The sequence below is a fragment of the Amblyraja radiata genome, chromosome 7 (assembly GCF_010909765.2).
Source record: "Amblyraja radiata isolate CabotCenter1 chromosome 7, sAmbRad1.1.pri, whole genome shotgun sequence".
In the NCBI taxonomy this organism is placed as follows: domain Eukaryota; kingdom Metazoa; phylum Chordata; class Chondrichthyes; order Rajiformes; family Rajidae; genus Amblyraja; species Amblyraja radiata.
This window is the reverse complement of record NC_045962.1, coordinates 12,004,937-12,026,357: the sequence shown is the minus strand read 5'-3', so window position 1 is coordinate 12,026,357 and position 21,421 is coordinate 12,004,937. Positions and strand designations below refer to the sequence as shown.

The 21,421-nt window shown below is 43.9% G+C and overlaps 1 protein-coding gene across 4 annotated transcripts in view; it reads right to left on the bottom strand.

Annotated features, from left to right (window-relative positions):
* The window catches only part of pgap1 (post-GPI attachment to proteins inositol deacylase 1), a 122,125-nt gene that overhangs the window by 10,431 nt on the left and 90,273 nt on the right, over positions 1 to 21,421 (bottom strand). For all 4 annotated transcript variants that reach the window (XM_033023727.1, XM_033023725.1, XM_033023724.1 and 1 more), the window contains 3 exons: positions 17,683 to 17,773; positions 17,390 to 17,587; positions 11,585 to 11,720 (listed from right to left, as the gene is read on the bottom strand). In XM_033023727.1, the coding sequence (XP_032879618.1) occupies positions 11,585 to 11,720; positions 17,390 to 17,587; positions 17,683 to 17,773 (425 nt within the window). The remainder of the gene's footprint in view (positions 1 to 11,584; positions 11,721 to 17,389; positions 17,588 to 17,682; positions 17,774 to 21,421) is intronic.

The following is a 21,421-nucleotide window of genomic DNA, read 5'->3' as shown; positions in this document are numbered from 1 at the left end:
CTTACCTCACATAATTCAATATCCTTCTCCTTGGTGAATACCGAAGAAAAGAAACTGTTCAATATCTCCCCCATCTCTTTTGGCTCTGCAGATAGTTGGCCACTCTGACTCTCTAATGGACCAATTTTATCCCTCGTTATCCTTTTGCTATTAATATAGCGGTAGAAACCCTTCGGATTTACTTTTACCTTACTTGCCAAAGCAACCTCATATCTTCTTTTAGCTTTTCTAATTTCTTTCTTAAGATTCTTTTTACATTCTTTATACTCCTCAAGCACCTCATTTACTCCATGCTGCCTATAACTATTGTAGATCTCCCTCTTTTTCCGAACCAAGTGTCCAATTTCCCTTGAAAACCATGGCTCTTTACAATTTTTACGATTTCCTTTCAACCGAACAGGGACATAAAGATCTGTACTCTTAAAATTTCACCTTTAAATGTACTCCATTTCTCTTCCACATCTTTCCCATAAAACAAACTGTCCCAATTTACTCCTTTTAAATCCTTTCGCATCTCCTCAAAGTTAGCCTTTCTCCAATCAAAAATCTCAACCCTAGGTCCAGTTTTGTCCCTCTCCATAATTATATTGAAACTAATGGTATTGTGATCACTGGACCCGAACTGTTCCCCAACGCATACCTCTGCCACCTGACCCATCTCATTTCCTAACAGGAGGTCCAGTACCGCCCCTTCTCTAGTAGGTACTTCTATGTATTGTTGCAAAAAACTATCCTGCACACATTTTACAAACTCCAACCCATCCAGCCCATTTACATCATACCAATCTATTGGTATGAGCATTTAAATTTAAATATACTTTATATCCCAGAGGATTGTAAAAGCTAAAATATTATTATTATTGTAAATATTTGAATAAAAAGCCAAGATAAATATTATTATTGTAAATATTTGAATAAATTTAGTTTTGATATTTAAAAAACATTTGAATTAATTTAATCAAAAATGTTATGCAGTGATAAAACAACATTTCTAGTGAACCAGGTGAGCTTAAAAGGAACATAGGATATAGAGCCCTGGTGAGATTCAAGGGAGTGAGTGGAAGGAGGGAAGTGGGACAACTTAAAGGAAGTATTGGGACAGAGTCCCAGTGTGGGAGCGGAGGAAACCAGGTGAAACAGATCCCAAACCATCGAAATTAGCCAGTTATGAGAGTTTTATTATACACCAGACGGGGCGCGGAACCGTTGGGTCCCGTTCAAACGCAATATTCCACCAAACTGCGCATGCGTGGCTGACGGGCCCACACTGCGCAAGGGCGACTGCCGTGTGCAAAATTGTGCTATTGACGGCAGAGATTAAGTTAAAGTTAATAAAGTGAATAGAGGATCCGTGGAGCTATTTGTAAAATAGGAGGAAACGCCCATTGAGTCGTTGTTTGCCCGTTGTGAGGCGACAAATACACTAAAAAAAAACGATTTGAAAATCGGCAAAGGCAACCCTCCCCCAACTGCGCATGCGCGGCTGAGGACCCGTTTGGTGCCCTTTGTGACGCCAGTCAAGTAAACACAAAAATATTAGATAACAAAATTAAATTAATTAAAGTTTATTAAGGGAAATAGTTCACATCGCAGGACAATGGTTAGTAAAGTGGGCCTAAAATTGTCGCGCTATGATGTACTGTTTTTGCAGAGTTTCGGGAACAAATATAGGTACAAACAGACAAACAGACAAACAAGATGAGAGTTTTTAGTTATTATTATTGAATAAAATTATTTAGTTTAATAATAATTATTATATTATAATATAATTATATTATAATTATTATATATATATATTATAATCCTAAAAACTACCCTAAATTAGTTTAAAATCTAGTTTTGTCCACAATTCTTTTCATCTATGAGGTGCTCTCAATTAAACATAAAAGATTCTGGTCCATTTGACTGGATAGGTTAAATCAAACTGATAGTTTTTGAAGATTTTAAATGCTTACATCCTCAAAAAAATTGCAGCCTATATGCCATCCCGAAGTAATACAATAGAGCAAAATAATCTCGGACAAAAAGAAAGAAAATGTTAAAGATCGGCTTTTAGTGCTGAAAATAAATATGTCCCCAGGAAATGAAGGCATACATCTTCTTTAGATAAAGATCACAAAACTGTGAGAAACAAGCAGTGGTCGCAAGGGAGATAACAAATACAGGGATTGTGCCAATAGATGGGAGGTAAACCAAAATGGGGGAAATGGGGGAAGAAGGAAAATTATGTGGAGGTAGCAGAATGTGAGAAACAGATTAGCACGTTACTTACGTTAAAATGGGTAATAAAGCAGTTTGGGCAAATAACTATCAGTCCTGTGCAGCAGCATCTATGGAGCGAAGGAAATAGGCGACGTTTCGGGCCGAAACCCTTCTTCAGACGGGTTTCGGCCCGAAACGTCGCCTATTTCCTTCGCTCCATAGATGCTGCTGCACCCGCTGAGTTTTTCCAGCATTTTTGTGTACCTTCGATCTTCCAGCATATGCAGTTCCTTCTTGAACACTAACTATCAGTCCTATCAGCTTGTATTCCTTGTGAAACAATGTAATCAATTAGCAGGAGCAAATTTGATGATTATTTGAACAGTAGTTACAAATTGTTGTCAAATAGCAATATCTCCTCCTTTTGTGACCTCATCTATTGTCCTTTTTCTTAACATTTTATGTTTATGTTAGATTGCCAGCATCAACCCTGCATGACCACTCCTTGCCTTTTTTTTGATACAATCACTCAACACCACAATAGTGCAGCTAGACTTGAAAAACATACCACAATCTTCTACAGCCACATAAATCTCACATTCAACCTGAAGTCAGTGCATGTCCAGGGTAAATTTTGAAAATTTGTAATAAAAAAACTGGCTCAGATTAGAATTAGGCTTGGGCCAAGGTTATTACTATTCATAATCAGTATATATGAGAATCTGAGAGTAGTCTTATTTGTGGATGATGTGAATCTAAGTAAGGACTGTGCAAATGTGAGGGGAGAATTTAGAATTTAGAAAAAGGTTAAGTGAACCTTGACAAATGAAACTTATCCAAACGTATCAATCCTATTCTATATTCAATCAGGGCCAAGAGCATAGACGGAGAAAGAATGGGTTTCTTTCGCCATCAAAGGGGTCACATTTATGTGTGAATCTGGGCACAGTCCCAAATTAATACCTCTTATATATGATATGATAAAACTTTATTTTATCTGAGTTCAGAGAGTTTGGAAGAAGACTGAAAAGCAGGACTTCTAGGGTGGTTATCTCTGGGTTGCTTCCGCTACCTCGTGCTAGTGAGGGCAGGAAAATGGAGAGAGGGGATCTGAATGTGTGGCTGAGGGGCTGATGCAGGGAGCAAGGATTTAGATTTATTGACCGCTGGGATCTCTTCTGGGGTAGGGGCGACCTGTACAAAAGGGACGAGTTACACCTTAACTGTAGGGGGACTGATGCTCTGGCAGGCAGGTTTGCTATGGCTACACGTGTGGGTTTAAACTAAATAGTGCTGGGGGGGGGGGGGGGAGATGACAAATTGGGAGTATAAAGATGGAGTTGAAGGGGAAGCGAGTACAGGAAAAGTTACAAAAGACTCTCGAATTAAAGGGAAGGACAGTTCGAGAAGGGATAAGAGAGTAAGGTCAGGGCCAATTGCGAGCGGTGCGAGAGGGGAGGTGAATACCGAGGTCAAAGTGTTGTATACGAATGCGTGAAGTATAAGAAACTGAACTTGAGGCTCAGCTAGAAACTGGCAAGTATGATGTTGTGGGAATTACTGAGACATGGCTGCAAGAGGGCCAGGGCTGGGAACTGAATATTCAAGGGTATACCTCCTATCGAAAAGACAGGCAGGTGGGCAGAGGGGGTGGTGTAGCTCTGTTGGTGAGGAATGAAATTCAGTCCCTTGCAAGGGGTGACATTGAAACAGGAGATGTGGAGTCAGTATGGATAGAACTAAGGAATTGTAAGGGTAAAAAGACCCTAATGGCCCCCAAACAGTAGTTTGGATATAGGGTGCAAATTGAATCAGGAGTTAAAATTGGCATGTTGTAAAGGTAATGCTACAGTTGTTATGGGAGATTGCAACATGCAGGTAGACTGGGAAAATCAGGTTGGTACTGGACCCCAAGAAAGGGAGTTTGTGGAGTGCCTCCGTGATGGATTCTTAGAGCAGCTTGTACTGGTGTTTAGTGTTGTGTAATGAACCGGATTTGATAAAGGAACGAGGTTAAGGAGCCATTAGAAGGTAGTGACCATAATATGGTCAAGTTTAATCTACAATTGGAGAAGGAGAAGAGTAGATCGGAGGTGTCAGTGTTACAGTTGAATAAAGGGGACTAAAGAGCCATGAGGGAGGAGCTGGCCAAAGTTGAATGGAAAGATACCCTAGCAGGGATGACAGTGGAACAACAATGGCAGGTATTTCTGGGAATAATACAGGTGCAGGATCAGTTCATTCCTAAGAGGAAGAAAGATTCCAAGGGGAGTAAGGGGCAACCGTGGCTGACAAGGGACGTCAGGGACAGTATAAAAATAAATGAGAAACACAATGTAGCAAAGATTAGCGGGAAGCAAGAGGATTGGGTAATATTTAAAGAGCAACAGAAGATAACTAAAAAGGCAATACGGGGAGAAAAGATGAGGTACGAAGGTAAGCTAGCCAAGGATATAAAGGAGGATAATAAAAGCTTCTTTAGGTATGTGAAGAGGAAAAAATTAGTTAAGACCAAAGTTGGACCATTGAAGACCGAAAAACGTGAATTTATTACGGGGAACAAGGAAATGGCAGATGAGTTGAACAGGTACTTTGGATCCGTCTTCACTAAGGAGGACACAAACAATCTTCCTGATGTACTAGTGGCCAGAGGATCTGGGGTGACGGAGGAACTGAAGGAAATCCACATTAGGCAGGAAATGGTGTTGGGTAGACTGATGGGACTGAAGGCTGATAAATCCCCAGGGCCTGATGGTCTGCATCCCAGGGTACTTAAGGAAGTGGCTCTAGAAATCTTGGACACATTGATGATAATTTTCCAATGTTCTATAGATTCAGGATCAGTTCCTGTGGATTGGAGGGTAGCTAATGTTATCCCACTTTTTAAGAAAGGCGGGAGAAAGAAAACAGGGAATTATAGACCAGTTAGCCTAACATCGGTGGTGGGGAAGATGCTGGAGTCAATTATAAAAGATGAAATCGCGGCACATTTGGATAGCAGTAACAGGATCGGTCCGAGTCAGCATGGATTTACGAAGGGGAAATCATGCTTGACTAATCTTCTGGAATTTTTTGAGGATGTAACTAGGAAAATGGACAAGGGAGAGCCAGTGGATGTAGTGTACCTGGACTTTCAGAAAGCATTTGATAAGGACCCACATAGAAGATTAGTGGGCAAAATTAGGGCACATGGTATTGGGGGTAGAGTGCTGACATGGATAGAAAATTGGTTGGCAGACAGGAAACAAAGAGTAGGGATTAGCGGGTCCCTTTCAGAATGGCAGGCAGTGACTAGTGGGGTACCGCAAGGCTCGGTGCTGGGACCGCAGCTATTTACAATATAATTCAATGATTTAGATGAAGGCATTCAAAGGAACATTTGCAGATGACACAAAGCTGGGTGGCAGTGTGATCTGTGAGGAGGATGCTATGAGAATGCAGGGTGACTTGGACGGGTTGGGGGAGTGGGCAGATGCAGTTTAATGTGGATAAATGTGAGGTTATCCACTGGTAGCAAAAACAGGAAAGCAGATTACTATCTAAATGGCTTCAAGTTGGGATAAGGGGAAGTACAACAGGAACTGGGGGTCCTTGTTCATCAGTCTATGAAAGTAAGCATGCAGGTACAGCAGGCAGTGAAGAAAGTGAATGGCATGTTAGCCTTTATAACAAGAGTTGAGTATAGGAGCAAAGAGGTCCTTCTGCAGTTGTATAGGGCCCTAGTGAGACCATACCTGGAATATTGTGTGCAATTGTGGTCCCCCAATTTGAGGAAGGAAATTCTTGCTATTGAGGGAGTGCAGCGTAGGTTTACAAGGTTAATTCCCGGGATGGCAGGACTGTCAGAGAATGGAGCGGCTGGGCTTGTACACCCTGGAGGTTAGAAGGATGAGAGAGGATCTTATTGAAACATATAAGATTATTAAGGGTTTGGACATGCTAGAGGCAGGAAACATGTTCCCGATGTTGGGGGAGTCCAGAGCCAGGGGCCACAGTTTAAGAATAAGGGGTAAGCCATTTAGAACGGAGACGAGGAAATACTTTTTCGCACAGAGAGTTGTGAGTCTGTGGAATTCTCTGCCTCAGAGGGCGTGGAGGCCGGTTCTCTGGATACTTTCAAGAGAGAGCTAGATAGGACTCTTAAAGATAGCATAGTCAGGGGATATGGGGAGAAGGCAGGAACGGGGTACTGATTGTGGATGATCAGCCATGATCACATTGAATGGCGGTGCTGGCTCGAAGGGCCGAAAGGCCTACTCCTGCACCTATTGTCTATTGTCTATTTAACCCAGGAGGGAATTGATCTGCCAACAGTCATAAAACAAAATACATGAAATATGAAATTAAAATGTTGCGTGGAAAGGATTGGAGATGTGCAAAGATTGTAGAGGAGAGAGAGGGGGGGGGGGGAGGAGGAGTGTCAGTCTACCCCATGACAGAAGGGGAGGAGTTGTACAGTTTGACAGCCGCAGGGAAGCAGGATCTCCTGTGACGTTTTGCATTGGATCTTGGTGGAACCAGTATGTTGCTGAAGGTGCTCCTCAGGTTGACCAGTGTGTCATGGTGGGGGTGAGCTGTATTGTCTAAGCTGGTTTGAGGAGCATCCTCCCCTCCAAGACCACCTGCCCAGGATGGAGCCAGCCTTCCTGATGAGTTTGTTAATATGAGTTGATAAGTTTGTTATATTCACCAAGGACAAGAAGATGGAAGATGGAGAGTTCAGAGAGGAGTATGTGGACAGATTGGAGTAGGTAGCATTGAGAATGGAGAGGTGTTAGACTTTACTGGATGATTGATAAATCCTTAGGGCCATATAAGATCTATCAAAGATTGCTATGGGAAGCAAGTGAAAAGATTGCTGGGAACCCCTATAGAGATGTGCACATCTCCATTAGGTAAAGTGACAGAAGACTGGAAGATAGTTAATGTTGTTCCTTTATGTTAGAAGAGCAGCAGGGATAAGCAAACTGCAGGCTAATGTGCTTCACCGCCCACCCCCCCTGACATCAGTCTGAAGAAGGGTCTCGACCCGAAACGTCACCCATTCCTTCTCTCCAGAGATGTTGAGTTACTCCAGCATTTTGTGTCTATCTTCGATTTAAACCAGCATCTGCAGCTCTTTCCAATCCAAAGGGTTTGTGTACATTTGGAAAGGAAAAAGCTGGTAATAGAATGCATGGCTTTATGCAGGTGAAATTCTGTCTCACTACTTTGATTTGAGTTTTTAGAGAAGTCATTAGGAAGACCGATAAAAGGAGGGCAGCAGATATTGGCTGCATGGATTTCAGTGAGGAATTGGACAGCATCTTGCATGGTAGGCTGATCCAAAAGTTATTTATATCATTGTATCCAGTTCTGTTCGCCACTCTTGTGTGACCCATCTATTACCCTTCAGATGCAGTATCTACATATCTCCTACTAGTGGCTGTCTCCCAACTTCACCATCTCACTCATCACTTGGTTCCATCTATTACCTGCCAGCCCCTGCCTCACCCCTCCCTCTAATCTCTTTATACTAGCCATCTCTCCGCTACACACTCAGTCCTGATATAGGATATTGCCCCACAACACATCCCTTTGCCTCCACGGATGCTGCTTGACTTGCTGAATTCCTTGTGCAGTTTGTTTATTGATTGATAAGACTAGGTGGAGCAAAGGAGACTGGGAGCTGACCTGATAAATGTCTATAAAATTATAAGAGACAGGAGTACGATAGACAGTCAGAATAATTCCCCTAGGGCAGGGGTATCAAAAACAAGAGGTGATTGGTATAAGTTGAGAGGAAGACGTTTTAAAGGTGATTTAAGGGAGAAGATGTTTGACACAGTGGTTGATATCTGAAACTCACGACCAGAGGAGGTGGAATCAGATAATTGCTAGAATCAGCAGACTTTTTGACATGCACATAAATAGCCCTGGCCTAGAAGGATCTTAACCTAATACAGCCAAATGGGATTAGTGCAGCAGGGCAGGGACATGATGGACGGGAAGGATTCTGTTTGCGCGTGATGCAACTCTGTGACAAATGATGATGAAATTGCTAAAACTAAAGCTGAGAATCCAAGATGCTTGATTCTTACTCAACATATCGAACTATTGTGGAAGAGCAATCAAAACAGACTACAGAATGCTGAACTACAGAACCAAAATAGTGGAATATATATAACTCAATGGAACCTGTCATCTATCTGTCTGGTGCCTTGGTAACGCTTAATCATGAAGATTCTGTCTCGTTTTGTGTTGCGTGCAAGATAATTAACTGCAAAGAAAAGGTAAATCAGAATTATCATATTTGATTAAATTTGAAGGGTTGATATGATCCCACTTTTATAATGTAAAAATAGAACATAGAACAGTGCAGCACAACACTTTGGCCCACAATGTCTATGCCGAACATGATGCTAAGTCCATCTCGTATCTACCTGTGTATGATCCGTACTCCTCCATTCCCTCCATATCCATATGCCTATCCTAAAGCCTAATACATACACTATTGTATCTTTCTCAATCACCAACCCTGACTGCAGCATGTTCTTGGCAGTCACCACCCTCTGTGTAAAAAAGTTGACCTGCACATCTCCTTTAAACTTTGTTCCTCTCACCATAAAGCCGTGCCCTCTAGTATTTGATTTTTCCATCCTAGGAAAAAGATTCTGACTGTCTACCCTATTTATGCCTTTCATAATTTTATATATTTCTATTAGGATCCCCGCAACCACTGGCGTTCCAGAGAAAACAATCCAAACTTGAGAATAACTTCAACAAGGCCAATCAAAGCATGAACATAGATAACAGGACATAGAACACTAAAGCACAGGGACATACCCTTAAGCCCACAATATTGTGCTGAACATGTCACCGAGTTAAATTAATGTCCTTGTCCCTCTCACTATGACCTCTTGACTTTGACACTAAAGCCATGACCTCTTGACTTTGACATCTTCATCCTGAGAAAAAGGTTTTAACTGTCCATCCTATCTATGCTCTTAGAATTTTATATACTTTATAAAGTTCCGGTGGCGCTACCAGTTGGCTGCCTCGCTTGCAGCGGGTTCGTCGCTTCGCCTTTAAAAAAACAAATCTCCAAGAGTATGCTTTAGTGTTCCTCTACATGTCTTGCGTTAGGAGTGGTGGGGAGAAATAGGAGGAAACTGTTTTCAGGAACCTACCTCGACGGAGATGCAACTTTCTTTCTTGTCGCTTTTTCGCCCCCCTCCTCACGGCCTTGCAGCTGGTTTGGTGCGGTCTTTCCCGGAGTCGGGCCCAGAGCTTCAGCGGCGGCGCAGCGGGTACTTTAACATTGCGGAGCGGGGCGTCCCTTTGCCGGGGGTCGCCGGAGAAGCGCTCCGACCGCTGGCCTGTGGCCTACAAGATCTTGGAGCCTCGGTCTGTGGAGCTTCTGGCAGCAGGTGTGAAGCAGACCTTTCATCGTGGAGCGGGCAATCCCTCGCCGGAAGTGGCCGGGGAACAGCTCCGACCGCCGACCTGCGGCCTACAACATCTGGAAGCCGCGGTCTCCGGTAAGGAGGTGGCTGATTTGGGAGCTCCGGGCCGCGGGTATGCTCGACCTGTCCCGACATCGGCGTTCCGACCATCCCGACCAGAGGGCTTGGACATCGGGCCATCCGTAGCGGCGACTACAGAGGGTCAGGGTCCCGACCACGGGTGAACAAGGGAGGAGGAGGAGGAGGACTGTGTGAACTGTATTGCCTTCCACCACAGTGAAGAATACTGTGGTGGATGTCTGTGTTGAATTATGTTGTGTATTGGGTCCTTTTTTAATTGTAATGCTGCATGGTAAGTTACATTTCACTGCACCTTATGGTGCATGTGACAAATAAATTTGAAATTTGAACTTGAACCTCTATTTGGTCTCTCCCTGCAAAGAAAACAAGCTAGGTTTGTCCAACCTCTCCTTACAGGTAATGCCCCATTAATCCAGGCATCATTCTGGTAAACCTCCTCTGCACCCTCTCCAAAGCCTCCACATCCTTCCTGTCATGCGGTGACCAGAAGTGCACACAATATTCCAATTGCCACCTATCCAAAGTCTGAAAAGTTGCGGATTCTTATACTGGCAGGCCACCAAAAACTCTGGGTTACTCCTGCAGACTGAGCACAGGTGCTCTGCAAAGTAAGCACTGCAAAGCAAGCACACATCGGGGTTTGGTTTGGCTGCGATGAGACTATTGTGTGATGCACATTAAAGTGAGCATATTACAATGAATCGCCACTTCACCTGGAAAGAGGTGAAAAGAAATGTGGTGAAAGGAAAAGAAACATGAAAGAAGTGAAAGGAAAAGAAACATAACATTCTTGAGGGAATGGACAGGCTAGATGCAGGAAAAATGTTCCCCATGTTGGGGGAGTCCAGAACCAGGGGTCACAGTTCAAGAATAAGAGGTAGGCCAATTAGGACCAGTTGTGAATCTGTGGAATTCTCTGCCACAGAAGGCAGTGGAGGCCAATTCACTGGATGTATTCAGGAGAGAGTTGGATATTGCTCTTAGGGCTAGCGGAATCAGGGGATATGGGGAAAATGCAGGAACAGGGTACTGTTTTGGATGATTACCCATGATCATATCGGATGGCAGTGCTGGCTCAAAGGGCCGAATGGCTTACTACTGCACCTATTTTTTAATGTTTCTGTGTGTTGTAACTCCTGCGGCAGGATGGAAGAACGGCAGTGATGGGCAGGGACGGAAGAGTGCACCAAGATGTCACAGAGGAAGTGGTATTTCAAAATGCTGAAAGGAGATGTGCGGAATTGCTATCTGTTCATGGAATCTGTTTGGAGCTGAACTGAAGCAGTAAGTTTTTCTCTTTCCACAGATGCTGTCTGATTTACTAAATGTATCCAGCATTTTCAATTTTTGTTTCATATGTCCACTTTCTGCAACTTCTCTGATTTTATACAAAAAGTAGACAAAAATGCTGGAGAAACTCAGCGGGTGAGGCAGCATCAATGGATAGAAGGAATAGGCGACATTTTGGGTCGAGACTGGGGTCGCACATCAGTCTTAAGAAGGGTCTCGACCCGAAACGTCACCTATTCCTTCGCTCCATAGATGCTGCCTCACCCGCGGAGTTCCTCCACCATTTTTGTCTACCATCGATTTTTCCAGCATCTGCAGTTCTTTCTTAAACATTGTACACAAATTAAGTGTTTTTTTACCAGCAAGTAAAGTCATGCACTTAAAAAATGTTTGGTCAAGAATATAATTACTTTTGTTTTCTTCACAGTTCAAAAGTAAACACTTGTCATTGATCAAATGCAATGGAAATTTAACTGATCTGGTTTCATCACAAAGTTACCTCAAATTACCTTATGGATCATCAGCGAATGATTTAATATGATGACTAATGAATAAGTAAATATTACCTTTAAAAGATAGAGGAAGTAACCAAATATGAGAGCAACAGCACCACAGGTCGTCCAGATTATAATGATGAAGAAAATCACAACACAAGAACTCTGAAGACTTATCAGCCCATTTTCTTTTTTAACAACTGATGGCCTGTAAGAATAAGAACAATGAATTACAGTCGAGCCGTGGCAAATTCACATCAAGAACTTAATATAAAATTCTGATTTCATCTTCCTTCAATATTTACATTTTAGTTGTTTCAAGAGCAGGTGCCCTTTTTCTAGAACATTCTAGTTCTTTAGTTCTACAGCATCGACTCCGGCAATTTGGCCAACAATATCCATGATGCCAGGTTAAACCAATCTTGTCTGCCTGTACGTGATCTATATCCCACCATTCTCTACATTTCCATGTACCTATCTAAAATCTTCTTAAATGTTACTATCATATCTGCTTTCACCACCACCCCTGGCAGTGTGTTCCAGGCATTCACCACTGTGTGTAATAAATACAATTCATTTCAACACGCATCTCTCTGGCTATTATTGGTTAGTCCAATACATATATGTCAGATCAGTTATAATTAACATTACAGGTGCACAACCTTTTATCCGAAGATTCAAATAACGAAAACCTCCGAATAGCGGACATTTTTTCGGTCCTTGAAGAAAGGTCCTTGAAGACGTTCACCGAGGGCGGCCCGCAGAGGTGACAGCGGAACCTCCAGTCGGTCCTCGAAGAAAGGGGAACTAAATCCCCATTCATAAAAGACAAGGTGAGGGTATATTGCGCGGGAGGGTTAATAATTGACAATATGCTGCTGCCTGCCCGCTGAGTTAAAAAGTTCCCACGGTAGACTCACGATACACAATGTATCGTGAGTCTTGCGTGGGAACTTTTTAACTCAGCGGGCAGGCAGCAGCAGATTGTCGCTCCCTTCAGTTTCACCCCACCTACACCCCTCTGCTTCCCGGCCATGTGTGTGACCCCTTCCCTCCCCTCTCCAGCTCCCCGCTCATTGCACCGGCGCGGGGGCTTTGCACTGTCTTCACGTCGGCGATGACAGCAGGTCAGTGCCAGTCACCGGAGACGTCAGGACCAACGGGACACTGACCCCCAGGCCCACTGCAAGCACGGAGATCCCAGAGACCCACAGCCAGCAGCAGCCCAGCCCCGTTCCAACTCCAGAGGAAAACTGCAAACTGGCCGGAGACGTCAGGACCACCAGAAGCCGTTCCCCGAGCTGCGCCCCCTCATCGGGACACCGACCCCCAGGCCCACTGCAAACACGGAGATCCCAGAGACCCACAGCCAACAGCAGCCCAGCCCAGCCCCGCTCCAACTACAGAGGAACCTGGGTTGCGGATGACGGGGCGCAGCTCGGGGCGTCGTAGGGGCCCATCGGGGAGCGGGTTCCTCTTGGTCCTGACGTCTCCGGCCACCTGCCATCCTCCGGGAACTGTACCGCCCTTGCAGGAGAGTGGGGTTGTTTGCAGTTGCAGAGGGAGGGGGCAAGGGCGGTACAGTTCCCAGTCTCAGCTCCAGTCCAGGGGGGTGGCCGGAGACGTCAGGACCAACGGGACACCGACCCCCAGGCCCACTGCAAGCACGGAGATCCCAGAGACCCACAGCCAGCAGCAACTCCAGCCCAGCCCCGCTCCAACTCCAGAGGAACACGTAGGGGCAGAAGCTGATGGTGTGCAAGGTACGTCTTGTTCTTGGGGTGGCGGATGAGGGGGCGCAGCTCGGGCTGTGGGCAAACTGCCACTTGTCGCCGTAGCGGCCCATCAGGGAGCGGATTCCTCTGGAGTTGGAGGGGGAGGGGGGTATTGTGCTGTTTGATCGCCCCCCTGCTATCCCAGGGACAGGGAGACACAGCGGCTTTTTAGACTGGTGGGCAATCACTTCCAAAGTTCTGCCCACACAGTCAGTACACCTCTCCTACACTGCATTTCATACAAACATTTATTCTGCAAGAAAAAACTACATTGAAGACTCAAACTCGCGACCGAGTAACTGCCGGGATCAAGGCGCAAACTCGCGACCTTGCGGATATGAGCCGAGCACTCTACCACTGAGCCAGCCATTAAAATCTACGCTAAAAAATTTCCATTCCGAAGGCCGACAAATTCTGAATTACGAAAAGTGTCTGGTCCCAAGGCTTTCGGATAAAAGGTTGTGCACCTGTAGTTATAATGTAAATAATTAAAATCTGCAACAGTTGAATTTTCAGAATTATTCAAATGAGTTGACTAAATTAAACCAGCGAATGTTTGATTTAGGGCCAGCTCACAGTTTCTACTGAACCATAAATGTAAGTGTCACATTGGGGACCCATGCCCAAGGTAGCCTAAATATCGGCAAACCAAATGATATTTCAAAAATTCTAACTATTAAGCACTATCAGGGAAAGGTATACTTTAGCACAAGTCTACAATAAAGATGAAGAGTCTATTGTCTGAACCCTGTCATCCTATTGTGTGACCCTTGGGTTAATTGAGAAGCCCTGGTGTTTAACATGAGGGTCAATATCTGCAGCTAGCGGAAATGTGATAGGAAATCTTCACTTCATCACAATCCACTGAAAACTGACAAATATACATGCCAGTCCTAAAAAATGACACCATTATTCAGAAAGGAAAACAAAAGTCTGTTCTGAGCAACGGAAGAATTCAAATCCTTTTGTTTACACATAGCTGGGGAAAGAGCAAGCATGACACGGGGTCATCAAACTGATGGCAATAACCTTATGCCACTTGATTCTTTTATTATTGCAGTAAACATGCGATCAACTCATTCACAAAAGGTTTAAACCACTCTCAGATTCAGCAAGAATGTAATTGTCCTATCTGGGACACATGACAATAAACTCTCTTGAATCTTGAATCTTGAGCTCAATAGAAGTTTTGACCCACCTGACCTCACAACACATTATTACAAAAATAAACTTTTGCATTCCATAATTGTCTCCCGTTTGTTCAGCTTAGTTTTAGTTTAGTTTAGAGATACAGCGCGGAAACAGGCCCTTCGGCCCACCGAGTCCGCGCCGACCATCGGCCACCCGCACACTAACACTATCCTACACAGACTAGGGACAATTTACATTTATACCAAGCCAATTAATCTACAAACCTGTACATCGTGGGAGGAAACTGGGGATCTCGGAGAAAACCCACGCAGTCACAGGAAGAACGTACAAACTACATACAGACAGCGCCCGTAGTCAGGATCGAACCCAGAACTCTGGCGTTGTAATGCAGCAACTCTCCGCTGCGCCACTGTGCCGCCCCTCTCTTTTTGTTCAATGCTTTTTTTGTCTTACATTTTATCTTATTGCCTTTCATGCTTCCATTGACTCTTCCTCATTCCTTTATTTTAGAACTGTCTTCTTGATAATTTATGGACCTCATGCCATTGTTCCTCTGCATGCCTCTCATCTACTTAAGAAAATATTTTAGATCCCCCAAGGAGCTGTAGTGTGAGACATGAAATTGGGCGAGTAAAATATAGAAACCACAAAATTAAAACATTGATTGGAAAGTGGGCACAGAAAAAGAGAGGGAGCATCAAACCCCAATAGCTACAACCTAGCTCTGTAATTTCAAAATAAATTCAACAAAATATGTTGCAGATTTCATGGATTACTGTGCAGTAGCAGAGCAGTAACATTTTAATGTCACAAAGTGAATGGAAATGGCAGGCTGCCAAGAGTTGTAATTGCATTTGCAAATAAGAAGGATGCATCCATAAGACTCTTAAACAGTTCATTGTTAATTACAGTACTGGGGAAAATGAATTAATATGTCAGTGGAAGGGTTCAATTTTATGCTAAGCTTGGTGTCTTTCACAAAACCCCTTTAATAATTTCACTACAGCCACCTCAATTTGCACCCTATTAAGTACTTTGGAACTGTGGTCACTGACATTACATAGGAAACTCGGGAATTAGTTTGTTGCCAGATAAATTATTTAATTTTAGATATTCTCAAACGATACCTGCGAACACAAGCAAAGATTCTTTGCTTCTGGGATTTTTCAAGTGCACTTCAAATGGCAAATCAGGCCTCAATTTAACTCAAAATACAAGCTCTGAAACTGGACTATTAGCACTAATCAACTCCAAAATCAGTACAACGTATGTTGCGATTTGCATGGTGGGATTAAAGTCCTGCATGTGTAAAAGCAAGTGCTGGAGGAACTCAGCAGTTGTCCAGGAGGATGGATCAGCTCACGCCGATGGAGTAGACGGACAAAGTTTGGTAAAGGTCAGAGGAAGGGCAAAGAGTGGCAAATCCGGCAAGTGATAGGTGAGGCAGGGTGATTGGCAGATAGGTGGAGATAGACCAAAGGCTTGAGGTGTAATGGAAACATTAGGGTGCAGATGTGGATTCCGATAAGGAAGGAAGAGGGGAAGTGAAATGCAAAATCAGAGGGAAGGTAGATGCTGGAATCTTGGGCAAAACAGAAAGTGCTGTAGACCTATGACCAGTCGTCATGAGTCTCCAGTCTGAAAAGCAACCTTCCACCAACACATCCACTTCCTGCCAAATCAAGGCAATTGTGTATCCAATTAGTTCTCCTTCGATCCGTGCGATCTAACCTTCCAGAACAGTCAACCATGCGTCACCTTAAAAGCTCTACGGCCATGCCCTGGTTACTTCATCAGAAACGTCAAACAAATTCATGAAACACCATTGCCTGCACACTATTACATGCTGACTATCCCTATTCAACCCAAATCTTTCCAAATACATGATTATTTACCTCTTGGAATCTCCTCCAGTAACTAACCTACTACAGATGTTTTGTTTACTATTCTATAGTTCCCAGGTGTTTCTTTACATCTTAAATAGAGGCACAATATTAGCTACACTCCAGCTGGCAGCACCTTACCCATGTCTAACGATGGTGCATATATCTCAGCCAGGGCTCATGCTAGTTCTTCTCTTGCTTCCCAATGTCCAAACATATTACTGATCAGGCTCCTGAGATTTATCCACCTTCATACATGATAGGACATCTGGCACCTCCTCTGCTGTAATGCAGACTATCCCAATTAAATTTCCTGAGTTCCCTCATTTTCATGTCTTTCTCCAGTAAAAACGAGGTCAAATATTCATTGAGGACCTTGCCCAACTTCTTTGGCATCACATATAGATATCCATTTTGATCATTGAGGGGGCCCTATTCTCTCCCTAAATACTTACTTCCCCTAATATAGTTAATTTTTTTGGTTTCTCTTTGACAAAGCTATCCCATGCCCCATTCCTGCTCTCCACATTTTATTTTTTACATATACTCCTGCATCCTCACACTCCTTCAGGGATTCACCTGATTCAAGCTGCCAGTACCCTTTTTAGTTTAGTTTAGAGATACAGCGCGGAAACAAGCCCTTCGACCCACCGAGTCAGCACCGACCAGCGATCCCCACATTATCTTACACGCACCAGGGACAATTTACACATATACCAAGCCAATTTACCTGCATACCTATACGTCTTTGGAGTGTGGGAGGCAACCAGAGCACCCAGAGAAAACCCACGTGTTCACAGGTGGAACGTGCAAACTCCGTACAGACAAGCACCCGAGGTCAGGATCGAACCCGGGTCTCTGGCATTGTAAGGCAGCAACTCTACTGCTGCGCCACCGTGCCGCCCAAAAGTCGGTCAGGCATTGCCTTCTTCCTTGTAGCTCCATCTACACTTGAGGAAACTTTCCTGACCATACTTAACAAATGCCAGCCACCAGAGCCATTATCCCTATGGCAGTAATGGCTGATGGTTCAGATAAATACAACACTGAATTGACTTTAATCTTACCTCTGAAATAGTGACCACAAGGAAGAAAGTTGTTTAAGTAATAAGCTAAAGAAGATTCCACTCCAGTGGACAATCGCTGTGCCAAATACGAAGAGGAGAATCGAAATAGCTGAGGAGGAGATTCCTTGTTCATTTAAAATAAGGATGTCAATTTCAGGTAACATAAGAATAGACCATACATCCTGAAACCATTCATATCTGCAAAACAAAAATATATAGTGAACAATGTCAGGAATACGGGGCAGAGCCAGCAGCAGAACACATTTATTTTGTTTTAAAATCAAGATGCATACCTTAACAAAAATGCAGCAAGATTGACAAATGGAATAACTTTGTACGGTTTTGCTGCTGCATGTAAGGCAATGGTGAAGTCCAAACAATTACCTATAAACAGAAGAGAATTACATTAAAGGGGCTTTTGATTCTTCTGACTGATGCAAGTCCAATTTAGGTATTTTATATGAGGCATAATCTGTCATACACAGCACCACAATTTAGAGGTTACTGATCCAAGAATCCAGAAACACAGATTAATCATCTACAGGCACAAATTCAAACATACCCATGGCAGCAGAGGGGCTTCAAAACAGGGGACAATAAGGTCATAAGGGATAGGAGTAGAATTAGGCCATTCGGCCCATCAAGTCTACTCCTCCACATGGCTGATCTATTTCTCCCTCCTAACTCCATTCTCCTGCCTGCTCGCCGTATCTATCTATCTCTGCCATAAAAATATCCACTGACATGGCCTCCACAGCCTTCTGTGGCAAAGAATTCCACAGATTCACCACCCTCTGACTAAAGAAATATCCCCTCAACTCCTTCCTATAAGAACGTCCTTTAATTCTGAGGCTATGACCTCTTGTCCTAGACTTTCCCACAAGTGGAAACACCCTCTCCACATCCACGCTATCCAAGCCTTTCACTGTTCTGTTTGTTTCAATGAGGTCCCTCCTTATTCTTCTAAACTCCAGCGAGTACAGGCCCAGTGCCGACTAATGCTCGGTAAAGTAAAGTTCTCATCATTTACAATTACACTGAATCTACTGGATTATCCAAAAAATCAATCCGGTTAGAAGGATATTTCTTCCTTGCTTGTCTGGTTTATGTGTTACTCGAAATCTCCAATAATGTGGCTGACTCTCAAGTAGTCCTGGAAATGGCTACCTGTTAAAGGGCATCAATGATTGGCAATATATGCTGGTGCTGCCTGCAATGATTAAGTCCCATGAATAAAAACCATTACACACCACACAATGAGGCATTCATTTTGAATTAACAGACACAAAGAGAAATTCTCTGCCTCAGGTGGAGGCAGGTTCTCTGGATGCTTTCAAGAGAGAGCTAGATAGGACTCTTAAAAATAGCGGAGTCAGGGGATATGGGGAGAAGGCAGGAACGGGGTACTTTTTGGGGATGATCAGCCATGATCACATTGAATGGCGGTGCTGGCTCGAAGGGCCGAATGGCCTACTCTTGCACCTATTGTCTATTGTCTAGTACTGCAAAGATCAATTTATAATTTCATACTGTTACATAATTTTTACTTTATCTATGCTTTGATATTGCCATTCAATGTTATTTCCTAGATTAATCCTGGGATATTTGTAATGACCTCTGTGATTGCCCACTAGAAGGCACTCTTTAGTTAGAATGCACTCCTATACATTTTGCATCGTGGACTAAGTATCCTGCCTTCTATGGTCATACAGAAATAACCAGTTGAGCAATAACAAAAGCAACCCAGACTAGACCCAACTAATAAAATATGTAGGAAGGAACTGTAGATGCAGGTTTAAACCAAAGATAGACACAAAAAGCTGGAGTAACTCAGCAGGTCAGACAGCATCTCTGCAGAAAAGGAATAGGTGATGTTTTGGATCGAGACCCTTCTTCAGAAGAACTGTCTCGACCAGAAATGTCACATAATAAAATCTGTACTTGTGTAGGAGTCTACTACTAGTGTAGAACAGTTTGAAAATGAAGTGTACCACTCACAGTACATAGACTGCACTACAGAGTTCCAGCAACTGGAAAACTTACCATTAAAATATTTTCATTTCTGTTTCAAAGACTATCCACTGCCTTCTCGTGGGCAATAACAGAGAACGGTAATAATATCTCTTCTATGGACCATATTATCCATATTTTCTCATGCAGTGAAGGAAAACTATCTGAAAATGTAAAGATAGCCACATAGTGCTGGAGTAACTCAGCAGGTCAGGCAACATCTCTGGAGAACATGGATAGGCAATGTTTCAGGTTGGAACTCTTCTTCAGACCGATTGTAAGAGGGTGGGAAAGAAAGCTGGAAGAAAGGAGGGGCAGAACAGAGCAGGGCTGATTGTAGGAGAACAAAGGTGAGGGTGTTATTTGATAGGCAGATTGTTGAACAAAGGACAGAAAGACAGGTGTGAGCCCGAGAGGATAAAGAGTTGTGAATTATTAAGCTCTGGGAAGTTGTGAATTGTGATCCGCTGAGTTACTCTAGTATTTTGTGTCTATCCTTGTTATTATAATATCTGAATACGTATTTCCCAGAAACTATTCAACATCAAATATGCTAGACCTTGGCCTCAGCAGTCAACTGTGTCGGTGGATATTGGACTTTCTCAGTGAACGCCCACAGACGGTGAGACTTGGACCCTACACCTCGACATCCCTGACCCTCAGCACAGGAGCACCGCTGGGCTGTGTGCTCAGTCCGCTCCTCTACGCCATATACACACATGACTGCTTGCCCCATCACCCCGCAAATAGGATCATAAAATTTGCGGACAATACAACCGTGGTGGGGCTCATCTCAAATGGGAACGAGGTCGCCTAATCTTGCTACTCAAGATGGCTGCGCGCCAGGACGCTGCGGCTGTGAGCTCTCCTAGATTGAACTGTTTTTTCGTCTTATCTCTGTTTGTTTGGTGGGAATTGTGCCAGGGTAGACCAAACACGATTCCACCCGAGAATCGCTAACTTTTGTTGGAACGACGCAACAACTGGGGGTTTCGTGTACTTTCCAACATACACACGAGATTCCAGCAGAGATCAGCAGAGCACCGGGGTCCCCATGGATAACCTCCCCCAACAGTCACCGCAGGAGACGGAGAGACCGCAAACGGAAGCGAGGGCGTAGAGCCGGCGTGCTAACTCGGCTAAAGAGGAATCCGCACAGACCACCACTCCCCAGCCTCTTTGTCTCCAACGCCAGGTCTCTTAACAACAAGATGGACGAACTAAGACTCTGTTTATCATCACAATCAGCTATCCAGGATAGTTGTGTTCTGATAATCAGTGAGACCTGGCTCCATCCTGGAATACCTGATGCTGCTATCGAGCTAGCGGGCCGGGCTACTCACCGCAGCGACAGAACCGAAGCCTCAGGTAAACAATGCGGGGGGGGGGCTGGTTGTTTTTACGAACAATAACTGGACTACGGATGCCACTGTTACTGAGAGACATTGCTCACCAGACCTAGAAATGATGGTAGCTAAATGCAGACCCTACCATCTCCCAAGAGAGTTTTCTGTGGTTTTTATTACAGCCGTGTACTTAGCTCCGGAGGCTAAAGCTAATGAAGCACTGGGCTACCTGCTAAATGCGATCAACAAACAACAGAACTCACATCCTGATGGGGTTTTTATCGTGGCTGGTGACTTTAATCACACCAACTTAAAGAAAGTACTGCCACGGTTTGTGCAACATGTTAAATGCCCAACTCAAGGGGAAAACACTACTGTGTTTATTCTAACATTCCTAAAGGTTACAGAGCCTTACCCCTCCCCCCCCTTGGACAGTCAGACCACCAGTCATTGGTGTTAATCCCAGCCTACAACCCCATCAGTAGAAAGCAGAAACCCACTACCAGGATCATTAAAACTTGGCCAGAGGATGCAACCTTACAACTGCAGGACTGCTTTCAGAGCACAGACTGGAGTCTATTTTATAACCAGGACCTAGAAGAGTACGCTGCAGCAGTACTCTTCTACATCAGATGTTGTGTGGAATGTGTCACCATCAACAAGTGCAACCGTGTCT